Source organism: Urocitellus parryii, chromosome 3, assembly GCF_045843805.1.
Source record: "Urocitellus parryii isolate mUroPar1 chromosome 3, mUroPar1.hap1, whole genome shotgun sequence".
NCBI lineage: Eukaryota > Metazoa > Chordata > Mammalia > Rodentia > Sciuridae > Urocitellus > Urocitellus parryii.
This window is the reverse complement of record NC_135533.1, coordinates 210,532,191-210,546,265: the sequence shown is the minus strand read 5'-3', so window position 1 is coordinate 210,546,265 and position 14,075 is coordinate 210,532,191. Positions and strand designations below refer to the sequence as shown.

At 45.5% G+C, this 14,075-nt stretch overlaps 1 protein-coding gene across 1 annotated transcript; it reads right to left on the bottom strand.

The window, feature by feature from the left end:
* Positions 1–9: 9 nt before the first annotated feature.
* Ecsit (ECSIT signaling integrator) lies at positions 10–12,883 on the bottom strand. The gene is made up of 9 exons (XM_026399691.2): positions 12,795–12,883; positions 12,461–12,596; positions 5,501–5,619; positions 3,480–3,897; positions 3,003–3,226; positions 1,047–1,104; positions 776–924; positions 555–660; positions 10–350 (listed from the first exon to the last, which is right to left on the bottom strand). The coding sequence occupies exons 3-9, from the start codon at positions 5,594–5,596 to the stop codon at positions 103–105; spliced, it is 1,299 nt and encodes a 432-aa protein (XP_026255476.2). The 5' UTR covers positions 5,597–5,619; positions 12,461–12,596; positions 12,795–12,883; the 3' UTR covers positions 10–102.
* Between the last annotated feature and the right edge of the window lie 1,192 nt (positions 12,884–14,075).

Sequence of the window (14,075 nt, the reverse complement as noted above, 5' to 3'; positions counted from 1 at the left end):
GAAGACAGCCCCAAGCAGGAAAACTTTTATTTGCTGTACACTCAAAGGTCATCTTGTGCTTTCGCACCAGTCTTCTGCCTGTGCCCTCCTGCCCGCTCACACTCAACTCCGGCCCTGCTGCTGTCGCTTCCGGTGATCATCATCTTCCTCCTGGACCTCGCACAGGGGCCGGGGTGGCTCTTCCAGCCCTGAAGATGTCAGGAGCTCCCCTGTGGACCCTGCCAGGCGGAAGATCACTGGAATCTGGGCCAGGGTTGGATTAGTCTCCTGCAGGCCCTGTATCCACTTGGCTAGTGTTGCCTGGTCGTGAGCACCTGCCATGCACATGGCGAAGATGGGTCCTTCTTCCACTGTTGGGAGAGAGGGCCCTCAGAGTTAGCGGTGGGATGTAGCGGCTTCCCTACCCATACCTCTTGAAGGACTTTGTGGTGAAGACCTTTGCACAAGTGGTCCCTCACATAGACTCATCACGTGGGCCATGCCTCCTGCTTCTTCCAGGTTGAATAGGCCCTTGTGTATGCTAGGAAAGCACTCTACCATGCTCAAGTTTTTACCTTCATCAATGTCAAATTCATAGTCATCCCAGCCACTTCTTCCATAGTCCAGGTCCAGTTGCATTGGGTAGTAGAGGTTCCATTCCTCTGGAATCTCTTCCACTTTCTACCTCGAGAAGCAGGGTAGAGGCAGGGTCAGAGGCCCAGGATCTAGTAAAGGAGGCCTAGCCTCCCTTTCTACCAGCTCACCACCCATGCCCTGTACATGCTTAGACTCTTACCCTCTCTTCAGGGGGCAGCAAGTCAGCTCTGAGGATGTGGTAATACACACACTTGCTGCGGAGCCACAGGGAGAAGGGACCCTCAACGAAGATAGGCCGTGCTGGGTTATGGTGGGCCAGAGCTGCTTGCTGATCGGGACTCTGGATACCTGGTATGGACACACATGTACCCTGCTGTCCTGAGAGGCTCTGCTCACCCAGCAGGCCTGGTAGAAGCCAGAAGTGGCTGGGACAGGTCAGTGGCCTGGCTTCCCCATGCTTGGGTCCTTACCTACGATGTGTGGCTGGACGGGATCTTCTGTACCTGTCAAATCATCAGACAAAGGCATCTGCAAAAAGGATCGGGGTAGAAGCTTGTGACCCTCAGCCTCTACAGAGGTGGCCAGGAGAAAGAAAGGGATGCCAGCAAATCCAGTACTCCTCCATGGGGTCTCTTACATGTCACTAAAAACCCATCCTCAGGTCTGGGGTTGTAGCTCTGTTAGAGCAATTGCCTAGCACAGGTGAGGCACTGAGTTCTATCCTCAGCACCACATAAAAATAAATAAAATTCTCTCCTCCTTTCTATCCAATTGGGCCAGAGCCACCAACATCAAAGACCTTCACAGCAAGGGAACCCTGGAGCCAGCACACTTATGTTAAAAATCCTGGCTCTGTCACAAGCTGCATAACCTCAGCCTTTCGTTCCTCCCAAGTGCAAAACAAGGACAATAATGGCTCTTCAAATGGTACTAAAACACTGAGTGCCTGGCATGGAACAAGTGCTTAGGGCTGGTGAATTAAAGAAAAACAGCCAGGCATAAGATCAAAGCCAGCCTCAGCAACTTAGTGAAACCCTGTCTCAAAAAAAGGAAAAAAAGAAAAATAATTCACATTCAGATATCTCAAGAAGGAGACATGAAAAACAAAAGACAGTGTTCCAAAGTGAGGAGGAACTCCCTTTTGTATCTTTTCAAAGTTTATACCCTGAACATAATTTTAAAAACACAACAAAATAAAACAATGTTTTGCAACATCCACAATTCTTTGACTAAAATACCAGACTGAACAACATTTGTAATGCATATTGTGTGTCCTTTCAAGTTATAAAGAGCTGAGATGGATCAATGTCTCCCAGTAGTGATTTTCCCCACTTAGTGGTGCTGTGAATGTGATGGAGCGCCCTGTGCATGCAAGGGAGTCTCTCTACCAAGGAGCTAAATATCCCCCCAGCCCAGTTAGGCCATTAAGTAAAAAGAACAAAAGGCGAGGTATAGAATATGTGTATAAAATGCTTTCCCAACCAGGCATGGTGGCACACACCTGAAATCCCAGCTACTCCAGAGGCTGAAGGAAGAGGATGGCAAGTTTGAGGCCAGCTGGGCAACTTAGCAATTACCCTGTCTCAAAAAATAAAATTAAAAGGGATGTAGCTCAGGGGTAGAATAATTACCAGCTTTTGCAAAGCCCAGGATCCAATCATCAGTACTGCAAAAAACAACCAACAAAACCAGGTGAGGCCTTGGGAGAGGTCATGGGGTCACTGGAGGCATCACCCTTTGGAAAAGACCATATGTAGTTCTTGCAGGACTGATATCCCAGATTGGTTTCCACCCAGGTCTGGATTGGTGCTCTTTAATGTGGGTTGAAAAATATAAGTGAGGCTGGCCCCTGAATTTCTCTGCCTTTCTGTCTTGCTGTATGATTTCTTCTGTGTGTGCTTCCACCATAAGCCAAACAGATGGGAGCTGTCTGATCTTGGATTTTCAGCTTCTGAAACTGCAAGCTAAATAAACCTTTTTCTTTTTTATTTCTGGTACAGGGAATTAAACCCAGAGGTGCTCTGCCTCAAAACTACATTCTTAGCCCTTTTTATTTTGAGTTAGAATCTTGCAAAATTGCTAAAGTTGACCTCAAACTTGCAACCCTCCTGTCTCGGCCTCCTGAGTTGCTAGGTTTACAGGCATGTGCCATTAAGTCCAGCATCTTTTTTCTTTATAAAGCACCCATGCTCAGGTATTTTGTTATAGCAACAGGAAAATGAACTGATGCATCCAATCTACAATATTTTGTTATAGCAGCCAAATGGATTCTAAGAGGTCAAGCTGTGGTAAGGAGTAAGGGCCATGGGAATCTACTGGAGGGCTCAGCCAGGCAATCAGTCACTTAGGTGGGTGAGGGGACTATTAGGAGCAACAGTGTGACCCAACCAGGGGCAAGAGTTGCTGGAGTAGACAGGAGTAGATACCTGGTATACTGTGATCCTGGCACTGAGGTCAGGTTCTATGTGCCGCAGGCCCAGCTTAGCCAGGTCCACAGGGTCCTGGGGCAGGTCACGGGGCACAGGGAAGGGATTGATGTTCTTGAAGCGCGTGAGCCATAGCCGCATACGCAGGTACTTGAGCATGGGGTAGCTTTTACGTCCAAATATCTGGATCAGCAGAAACTCTGTCTCTTTGTTGGGCATCACTCCTGTGCCAGGCAAATGCAGACATTACCTCAGGGAGGGAGGGAGAGGAGTGAAAGAGAAGAGGAAGATAGAAAATTGAAGTCAGGGGACAGATAACAAAATCAAAGGGAAAGACAGGAGGAGGCAGGAAAAAGACGAGAGAGAGAGAAAGAAGTGGAGCCAGGGAGTGATGGAGGGGCCCAAGAACTAGAGCAGGAGGTGGCCCTGCTGTGAGGGTCAACCACTGCCCCACCCTGAGCTGCGCCCAGGCCTCACCGTGATTCTCCATCTGCTCCAGGACAGCAATCCCACACTCCTGCTGCCGAGGATAGTGGAGGAAGATGCGCTGGATGACGCTGCGAGGCCGGAAGACCTCCTTGGGGAAGATGTCCAGGAGCAGGTTGTAGACGGTCAGATCCCGTTCAACGCCATACTCCCGCATCTTACGCAGGGCCAGGTAGATGAAGTCAACGTGGCCACGCTTGCGCACGTTGTACTGCCCAAAATTCTGCACAGCCCGCACAAAGCTTGCTTTGTCTCGCTCCCCACCTGGTTCCTGCCTAAACAGCTCCTCATGGGGCGCCGGGGCCTTAATGGGCTTCTTCGGGGGCTCAGGTGGATGAGGAACCAGTGACATTTCAGAGTTGTGGGTGGTTGTACTACAGTGGAGGCCCCGCAAGGCCTGGGGGAGCACCTGGGGACAGAGGACAGCTGCTGTAATCTCTTTCCTGAGAGAGGCCCTTGGCATCTTGAGGGTCTCTGAGGAATTCGGTAGTGGGTTACAAACCCAAGATCAGACACCAATACAGAGTGACAAAACACGATGCAGGTGCAATACTGACAGTCTTCCCTGCCAGGAACTGTTGAGCTTCTTTATGAACTTTTTTTTTCTTTTTGCAGTGCTGAGGATCAAACCCAGGGCCACACACATACTAAGCAAGCAATGCAGTCCTTGAGCAGGTTATAAATGTGAGGCTCATTTAATCTTTATAACTGTCCACAAGAGGAAGCATTTTCATGTTCATTTTACAGACAAGGAAACTGAGGAACAGGGAGATGAAGTGGGATGCCTGGGACCACATGGCTGCAAAGCAACAGAGTGAAGACTGCAGCTCTCCACTCTCTACTCTGCTGCTGCCCCCAACAGCCAGCCCATGTCCTGATTAAATCAGATGTAAAATAGGAGCTGGAGCCGGGGGCCGTGGCACACACCTGTAATCCCAGCAGCTTGGGAGGCTGAGACAGGAGTATCAGGAATTCAAAGCCAGCCTCAGCAATGGCGAGGTGCTGAGTAACTCAGTGAGGCCGTGTCTCTAAATAAAATACAAAAAAGGGATGGGGATGTGGCTCAGTGGTGGAGTGCCTCTGAGTTCAATCCCTGGTACCATAAATAAATAAATAAATAAATAAATAAAATAGGGATGGAGCGTGATTCTCCATCTGTTCAGTGTCAGAGCGCTTGTTTGCTTAACATGTGAGGCTCTAGTTGCATCTCAAGCACTGCAAAAAGAAAAAAAAAAGGCACTCATTTAAAGTGAAATTTCAGCCAATTAATACTACAGGTGGTGTGGGCATTGGGCACAAATCAGAAAGGAAACACTAGAGTGCACAGTGAAGGGGAAACCCCACAAATGGGATGCTGGAAGTGAAGCGGACAGCACAGGTCCAGGCTGGGTAACTGCTCATCAAGGCAGCGCTTACCCTTCCATCATTGCTGTTGTGACCTATAGCTACTGACATGCTTCTACTTTCAGGTCACTTTGGTATAGGAAGTAAGTTCAATTGTCTGTGTCCATCTCTATACCTGCTTGCAGGAGGTGCCCATAGTTATCACCCAAATCTCCTTAGCTCATATGTCCTTAATTTCAAAGTCAATGGCTTGGCCCACATGGGTACTAGCACCCTTAAAATAAGTGAGGGGGCTTAGGGTGGAACACTCATCTGGCATATGCAAGGTCCTGGTTCTGTTCTCAGCACCAGTAAATATATACATAAATTAGGGACTTTTTACGGGCCTTCAGCACAGAGGGGCCAGCTCAGACCAACCAGAGCTGACTTCTTTGAGTAGATTTTAGAAGGGTTAAAAGCAAGTCGCAGGGGCAGGGATTGTCCCAGGCTCAGGGGTAGAGCGCTTGCCTAGCATGCGTGAGGCACTGGGTTTGATCCCCGTTACCACATAAAAATAAAAACAAATAAAATAAAGGTATGTGTCCATCTACAACTAAAACAAATTTTAAAAAAAGCAAGTCCCAAGCCTTCCTCCCTCCATCCTCATGCAATGCCCACCTGCTGGTTACCTGAGAGAAGGGGGCTCCAGTGAGGGCAGCCCCACAGATGCCTCCCCAGCCCCTTGAGAGGCCTCGGGCCAGAAGGATGGCTTGCACCCAGCTCATACCTCCGCCGGTTGGACAGCCACCTGACCAAGACAGAAGAGATGCATCAGCCTGGCAGCCTAGCTACTAACAGAAACAAGAGGGTGTATTCCAGACTCTATGGCTTCCTTACCAGCCCTGCCATGACCCTGTTGTGACTTCAAATGGTTTTCTGATCCAGAAGATGGGCTTGGGTAAGGGCTGGGGTTGTGGCCCAGTGGTAGAGCCTAGCATGTGTGAGGCTCTAGGTTTGATTCTCAGCACCTTATATAAATAGACAAAATAACAGTCCTTTAACAACTAAAAAAAAAAAAGTATATTTTAAAAAAATGGACTTGGGTGACTATTATAATCAGGGGTCCAGGTTCTGCTGCGCCAAACCTTTCACTGTCTTCACAAATTTGCTAGTGTAACAGTTCCCTCACCTCACTACTGGAACATTCTTCTTCTCCTTCTTCTTTTTAATTTATTGCCTATTTTATTACATAAAGAGATCTATAAAGTGTGCTTCTCACCCAGGGGGGATTGAACCCAGTGCCATGGTGCTGGCAGGTGCTCTACCACTGAGGTATATCCCAGGCCCTTTAAATTTTTTTTTTTTTTTTAAATTTTGATACAGGGTCTTAATAAGTCGAGGAGGCTGGACTTGACTTTGCAATCCTCCTGCCCCAACCTTCCAAGTGGCTGTGACTGCAGGTGTGTGCCATGGCACCGAGCTGAGAGAACACTGTATATACATGTTCTGTACCTGGCCTTTTGCTGTTTTCACGTAGTAGTGTGACTGGGCTGAGGCTGTAACTCAGTGGTAGAGCAGCTGCTTAGCATGCATTACACCTGGCTCTATCATTTTGTTTTTCAAATATCTGTTTGTGTTTGTTTTTCTTAATTTTTTTTAGTTTTAGGTGGACACAATATCTTTATTTTTTATTTTTATGTGATGCTGAGGATCAAGCCCAGTGCCTCATGCATGCTAGGTGAGCACTCTACCACTGAGCCACAACCCCAGCTCTGTTTGTGTTTACTTTTGAGACAGGGAACCATTATGTTGCCCAGGCTGGTCTGAAACTTATAGACTCACATGATCCTCATATCTCAGCTTCACAAGTAGCCAGGACTACAAGCATATGCCACCACAACTGGCTCACATATCCCTTTTAAAATTTTTAAATAAATACTGGGTGAAGTACCACACCACTGTAAATCATGAGTCTGATATAGGTAGAAAAAAATTCCAGACCAGCCTATGAAACTTAGCAAGACCCTGCATCAGAATAAATTAAAAGAATAAATGAAAGAAAGAGGCTGTGGATATAGGCCATTTGGTACTGAAAACAAGAGTAGGAAATAGGAAGGGGTGATACAAAGAGCAGTAGAATAGAACAGACATTATGATTGCTGTATGTATATAGGTGACTGTATGACCAATGTGATTCTGCAATCTGTACAATCAGAAAAAAGAGAAATTATACCCTGATTCTAATGTATGAATTGCCAAGATCATTGTAATGTCATGTGTAGCTAAAAAAAACAACAACAATAAAGGCAAATAAATGTCTCTCTCTTTTTTTTTTTTGGAGGGGGGGCAGGAATCCATTCAGGATCCAATCATGCCCATCCAACATGGGCATGCTAAGCCCATGTTCTATAACCCTAGCCCCTAAAAGTATAAATAAATGTATTTTGATTTGAGGCGGGGGGTAACTGGGAATTGATCCCAAGCGTGCTTAACCCCTGAGCCACAACCCCAGCCCTTTTTTGTATTTTATTTTGAGACAGGGTCTCAATGAGTTGCTTAGGGCCTAAGTTGCTGAGGCTAGTTTAAAACTTGTGATCCTCCTGACTCAGCCTCTAGAATCACTGAGATTATAAGCATGCGCCATGGTGCCCAGCTCTTTTGTTTTTTTTTTTAAATATTTATATTTTAGTTGTAGGAGGACACGAGGACACAATACCTTTATTTTATTTTTATGTGGTGCTGAGGATGGAACCCAGTGCCTCACACATGCTGGGCAAATGCTCTACCTATGAGCCACAACCCCAGCTCCTCTTTTGATTTTTTTAAAATTATTTTTTGAATTTTGGGCTTTAAGGATTTTTATCTTTTCTGAACTTCAAAATTTCAGGTTATGGCAATCTGGGATTGTACCTTTGGGGATTATGGTCCAAACCAATCCTGGTCACATGTCTAAACTCAAGCACTGACTTCATTTTTCTGTATTTCTTGTTTTCTCCTGATGCCAGGGACAGAGCTCAGGACCTCATAATTGTGTACATGCTAGGCAAGCACTCTCCTACTGAGCAACATCCCTAGCCCTTTTCTTTAAATTTTATTTTGACATGGTCTTGTTACATTTCAGAGGCTGGTCTTGAACTTGCAATCCTCCTCCTCAGCTTCCCAAGGAGCTGGCACTATAGGCATGGCCACTGGACCCGGCTCAATAGCAAATTTCTTTCTTTCTTTTTTTTTTTTCCCCCTGGTACTGGGACTAAACCCAGAGGGGCTTTTACCACTGAGCTATAACCCTATTCCTTTTTATTTTGAGACAAGATCTCACTAAGTTGCTTAGGACCTCGCTAAATTGCTGAGACTGGCCTTGAACTTTTAATCCTCTGTCTCAACCTCCAGAGTCACAGGGATTACAGGAGCCACAGCACCCAGTTCAATAGCACATTTCCTTTTTTCTTTTTTTTTTTTCAGTTGTTGATAGAACTTTATTTTACTTATTTACGTGAGGCACTGAGTTCGATTCTCAGCTACTGCTGAACTCCAGCCCCAGCCCCTAATAGCACATTTCTTAATGGTTGCCTTAAACTGCTCTAAAAATAAACTTGAATGTAAGTATTTCAGACATCAGTAACATCAGTGGCAGTGACAATGTGATAGGGTCACAAGCATAAGTGGAAAAAGCATGAAAAGAGGCTTTAGAGGGTACATGTTCTGAAGGCAGACTTTTTTCTTTTCTTTTTTTTTTTTTTTGCAGTACTGGGGATTGAACCCAGGACCTTGCATGCTAGGCCTATGTTCTACCACTGAGCTACACCCCCTACCCTGAAGGCATTCATTGTAAACAGTGGTGACTGAAATCTAGTCTTACTTGGTAAGGGGCAGAGCTCTGATTGTTTTGTTCAAAAATACTTTTATTCACATACTATAAAGCTAATCCCTTCAAAGTGTCTAAAATTCATCTGAACACAATAGTATGCCATGCCTGGCTTCATGTTAAATTATTCTTAGGAATTTTATTCTGCTGGTTGTAGTAGTACCTGTAATCCCAGCTACTTGGGGCTGAGGCAGGAAAATCACCAAGTTTGAGCTCAGCTGGGCAACTTGGTAAGACCCTGTCTCAAAATAAAAAGGGTGCTGGACATGGTGGCACAGGCTTATAATCCCAGTGACTGTGGAGGCTAAGGCAGGAGTATTGCAAATTCAAAGCCAGCCTCAGCAATTTAGCAAAGCCCTAAGCAATTCAGCAAGACCCTGACTCAAAATAAAAAATAAAAAAGGAGGCTGTCACTGTTTGTGGCTCAGTGATAGAGCACTTGTCTAGCACGTGTGAGACACTGGGTTCCATCCTCAGCACCACATAAAAAATTTAAGTCATTGTGTCCATTCTACAACTAAAAATATTTTTTAAACAATAATAATAAAAATTTTTTAAAAAAGGACTAGGGATGTCACTCAGTGGTTAAGTGCCCCTGGATTCAATCCCTGGCACCAAAATAAATAAATAAATAAAAATAAAAAGTAAAGAGGGCTAGGGATGTGGCTCAGTGTTAAGCATCCCTTAGTTCAATCCCTAGTGAAGAAGAAGAGGAGGAAGAAGAGGAGGAGGAGGAGGAGGAGGAGGAGGAGGAGGAGGAGGAGGAGGAGGAGGAGGAGGAGGAGGAGGAGGAAGGACTGGGATATAGCTCAGTGGTAGAGCACTATTGTATAAGGAAGAATTTTTCTTAATTTCCTTTTTGCATTGTAATTTGTTTTTATCTCATATCCTGCTATCTTGCTGAACTTGTATATTAGTTCTAAAGTTTCACCATTGAGTTCCTTGGAGTTTTCTATATATAAGATCAAGTAATCTGCAAATAGAGATAGTTTTACCTCTTCCTTTCCAATCTGGATGCTTTTCTTTTTCTTGCCCGTACCCCTGCTGGAACCACCTGTACAATATTGTACAGAAGTGGTGAAAACATACTCTTGTCTTACTTCTGATCTTTGAAGGAACATAGCCAATCTTTTTTGTTTTTTAATATTTTATTTTTTAGTTGTAGATGGACACACAATATCTTTATTTTATTTTTGTGGTGCTGAGGATTGAACCCAGGGCCTCACATATGCTAGGTGAGTGATCTGCAACCCCAGCGAACCACAACCCCAACCCCATAGCCAATCTTTCAACATGATGTATGATGTTAGCTACATGTGTTCATAGATGCCCTTTATTGTATTGTGGAATTTCCCGTCTATTCCTAGTTTGTTGAATGTTTTTGTCAGAAAGGATATTGATTTTGTTAAAGACTTTTCCTCCATCTATTGAGATAATCCAGTGGTTTTTGTCTCTTATTGTTTTCTATAGTGTGTTAGATTAGTTAATTTTCAAATGTTAAATTAACCCTCCATTTCTGAGATAAATTCTACTTAGTCATGATGTACAATTCTTTCTGTATGTGTTCTAGTGCTCGTTGAGAAATTTAACATCTTTATTCATAAAGAAATATTGGTTAATTTTGTTATGGTGTCCAGATTTTCTATCAGAACCTCAGAGAATGAATTTGGATCATTCTTATCTTACCATCTCCCATCTTTTTTCCTTTTTTTTTTTGGGGGGGGGTACCAAATTTCTTTATTTGAAGGAATGGTACAAATTAAAGAACATAAGTGGATGTTTTGGTACAACTTATAGAAAAGGTAAAGGTAACCCCAATATGCATGCACTGCCTTGGTGACCAGGGAAGTCACTTGCACGGCTATGGGAAAGTCAGGCTGAGCTTTTTTCTTTTTTAGTATCTTTATTTTGTTTATTTATTTTTATGTGGTGCTGAGAATCAAACCCAGTGCCTCACATGTGCAAGGTAGGCACTCTGCCACTGAGCCACAGCCACAGCCTCAACCATCTGCCATCTTGACCAAAAGTCTCCCTCTAGCCTCTTACTCACCTTATACCAAAGTTTCTCCCAAGAGGTGTCTGCATACTGTATCTCCTGCCTTACTCACCAACTTGGCTACTGCCCCAATCACTCCAATGACACCAGTCTTGTAAAGGCCCCTGTGTGTTCAACATCTTACCAGCACTATGTGGCTACTTCTCAGGTCTCATCTTGCTTAATTTCTCAAAAGTGCCTGACACAGTTAAGTTTCCTCCCGACCATCCCCTTTTAACATTTTTGGTTCTCTTCAGGACACCCAGGTCTCTGTTTTTCTGCCAATCAGCAAGACATGCTTCCTTCTCTGAAGTCTGTAGAGCTTGCAAACTTGAAGATGCAAGAAAGATCCCCTGGGATCTTGTTAAAATGCATGTTCTGATTCAGCAGGTCTGAGGTAGAGACATAGTCTAAACATCTGATAAGCTTCTGAGTGATGATAATGCTGGTGGACTAGAGACCATTTTGAAAAATGAGGCTACAGATTCTCATATTCTGGATTTGTCTATCTGCTACCCAGAGATGTCATTCAATTTGTTCTTCTCTATATATATTTCCTGTATGTAAATCCAGTGGTCCCTAAACTTGATTAACATTAGAATAATCTAGGGGGCTTTTAAAATCCTATGCCCAGGTCATATCCCAGATACATTAAGTTAGAGTAACTGCAAGTAGAGCCCAGGCATCAGAATTTTAAGGCACCCCAATGACTCTATCATGCAACTAAGATTAATAATCTAAACCTTATTTCTCAAAATGTGTTCCAGAGTCTGGCAGCACTGGCATCATCTGGGAGTTTATTAGAAATGCAAAATCCTGGCCCTAACTCAGACCTACTGAATCAGTATCTGCATTTTAACAACATTTACATGTAGATATCCTATGTGTGTGAAAGTTTGAGAAGTGATGATGTATGTGCTTATGGCTCCCAAATATTCATTTCCAGCCTCCTTACCCAACTATCACTCTGGCACATACCCAGCCATCCCAAACTTAATGTGTCCCATACTGATATCCCTGCTTAACTTATTCCTCTGAATGCTATTCATTGGTACCACAATTCCTAGTCACTCAGGCCACAAACCTAGGAGTCATTTCGAAGTCTACTATGACCCTCACTCTCCCAATTAAGCCATCAACTAGTCCTGTTGACTATTTCTAAATCCATACCAAATGCGCCCATTTCTTTCACCTGCTGGCCAATGCCCCAATAGATGTGCTCTCTTTACTAGATACCTACCCATTCCTACCTTCCAGTCAGTTCTCCCTCTATGGCCAGAGAGCTTTTAAAAATATAAACTAAATTCAGGGCTCTACGCCTAAAATTTTTAATTTTTAATGGTATCTCAAACTTAAAATCAGCCAGAGTCTTCCCTTTAAACAAAACTCGTACTACTCTCAGTTCCAGTTATGTTGTTTAGGAAATATACCAAGTTTACTACAGTCTCAGAGTCTTTGCACTTGCTCTTCCCTCTGCCTAGAACTTTCTTCCTCCAGGTCTCCCATGCTGTTCATTCAGGTCTCTATTCATCACTCTGATTAATGCATTTTTAGCAACTACCAATATCTGAATTCACCTATTTCGTTTCTTTACTTCTAACTTGTTCGATGTTTGGCTCCCCAAAGAAATGAGAGATTTTGTCTGTCCTGCTCACTATTGTGTGTCTGGCATCCAGGGCAGAACCTGGCACATGGTAAATGCCCAACAAATATCAATTAAAGGGGAATAAGCGGTAAGTTTTTACAAACCTGAACTCTGAGGCTGGCTGCCAGGATTCAGGGTCCCTTGAAGAAACAGCCAGACGCAGATTCCAATTCCCGTCTCACTGACAACTTGCTGTGTGACCTCGAGCGAGAGCCTTAACTTCTGAGTCAACTATCCCATCTGCAAAGATTAGGGAGTGAGGCAGCTAGCACAGGACGGCAACCTTTCCCGGCACGTACCCGCCCCGCACCCCAAGAGGTCATAGCGCCCTGGCCTTGCAGCCGGGTCTCTCTGACGATGTCCTTCCGCGCTGCCATGCCCGGAACTGAACGCCCGGCATCCCAATGGTTCGGGTTCGCCTTCCCAAGCGAGAACTACCTGCTCAGGCAGCAGGCCGAGGACCCCCGGCCGGGTCCGTGTCGCTGCTGGGCGCCGCCATGTTGGCCCAGAAGGCTTCCGGGTCACGGTCCTCCGGAAAGACAGCAAATCAAGAAAGCAGATTTAGCTGGTCCCCGCCCACGAAGTGAGAATCACCAATAGGAAAGAGGAAAGACGTTGGTCCCGCCTCGTAACAAGCCAGGCCACGCCCCTAACCTTTAAGTGGGCGCCGGAGCCGGGAACTTCGGGGCTGGGGAGGAAGAGGGTGTTGCTCTTGCAGTTCTGTGAGGCAGCGGGAAGCCTCGTTCTCCCACCTGAAACGCGGAGAGGAATTATTAAAGGTGGAAGAGACGCGGATTCCTTCGTTCACTCAGCAAACGTTGAACGCTTATTGTATGCCAGGTGCGTTCTGGGATCTGCGGATTCGATGATGACATTAGTGAAGAAGACAGACTGATAACGTAGCGCCGTGACTGGGCCAGTGTTTAACCCCTATGTGCCTCGATTTCCTCACCCATGAAATGGACAATTACAAAACACTTGGCAGAGTTTTTTGTTGTTGTTTGTTTGTTGTTTTCTTGTTTTTGAGACAGCTTCTCACTATGTTGGGCAAGAATTCCTGGACTCAAGTTGTCTTCCCATCAGCCCTCCCACCACGCCCTGCTTTAGTAGGATTTCGCTACTGAGTGAGGAACCAGGGCTCTCCACGCGCTAGACAAGCTCTCTATCCCTTAGCCATATCCCCAGCCCTGTGACTGTGTTTTGAGTGCCCATGTGCTCTCTCTGTGTGTTTGTGTCCGATCCCCACGGTCTACACAGGGCCGACTACCCTAAACGTATGTGAGAGATACCGTCTGAGTCTCCTGATCTGCACCTCTGCTCCTGATATCCAGCTAATCTCACTTCGGGGGTATGGTGATATTGAGATGGTACAGCTGGCATCTGCCTCACTGGCTATAGAAGCCAGGCAGTAGGGCAGAGGAGAATCCTGGGGTGTGGACATGGCGACAGGAGATGACCACCTCCTGTTCCTCCCTGTGGGTGCCTCCTCCTCCTCTAGTTCTGGGCCCTGATTTCATCTTATACCAAATAAGCTCCTGCAAATACCCTGGAACCAGGCAAACTCCAGGAGCCAGAGTCCCGGTAGTAGGAAGATGCCGGGCTGGAGGGTGGGGTCATGCCGTAAGGGGCGGGGCCTAACTTGCCCCTGCCCCCTCCCCAGGTTTGCTCCCCCTGGCCATCAGTACTCTCATCTGGTGGCACCTGCTCTCCGTGGAGACA

Bases quoted from the DNA above. Each gene is read 5' to 3' on its own strand.
- Ecsit (XM_026399691.2), bottom strand. From the start codon at position 5,596: ATGAGCTGGGTGCAAGCCATCCTTCTGGCCCGAGGCCTCTCAAGGGGC. The intron at 3,227-3,479 runs GTGAGGCCTGGG...TGCCTGGCACAG, and splicing joins GGAGCAGATGGAGAATCACG to GAGTGATGCCCAACAAAGAG. The intron at 1,105-3,002 runs GTATCTACTCCT...TCCTTTTTGCAG, and splicing joins CCAGGATCACAGTATACCAG to ATGCCTTTGTCTGATGATTT.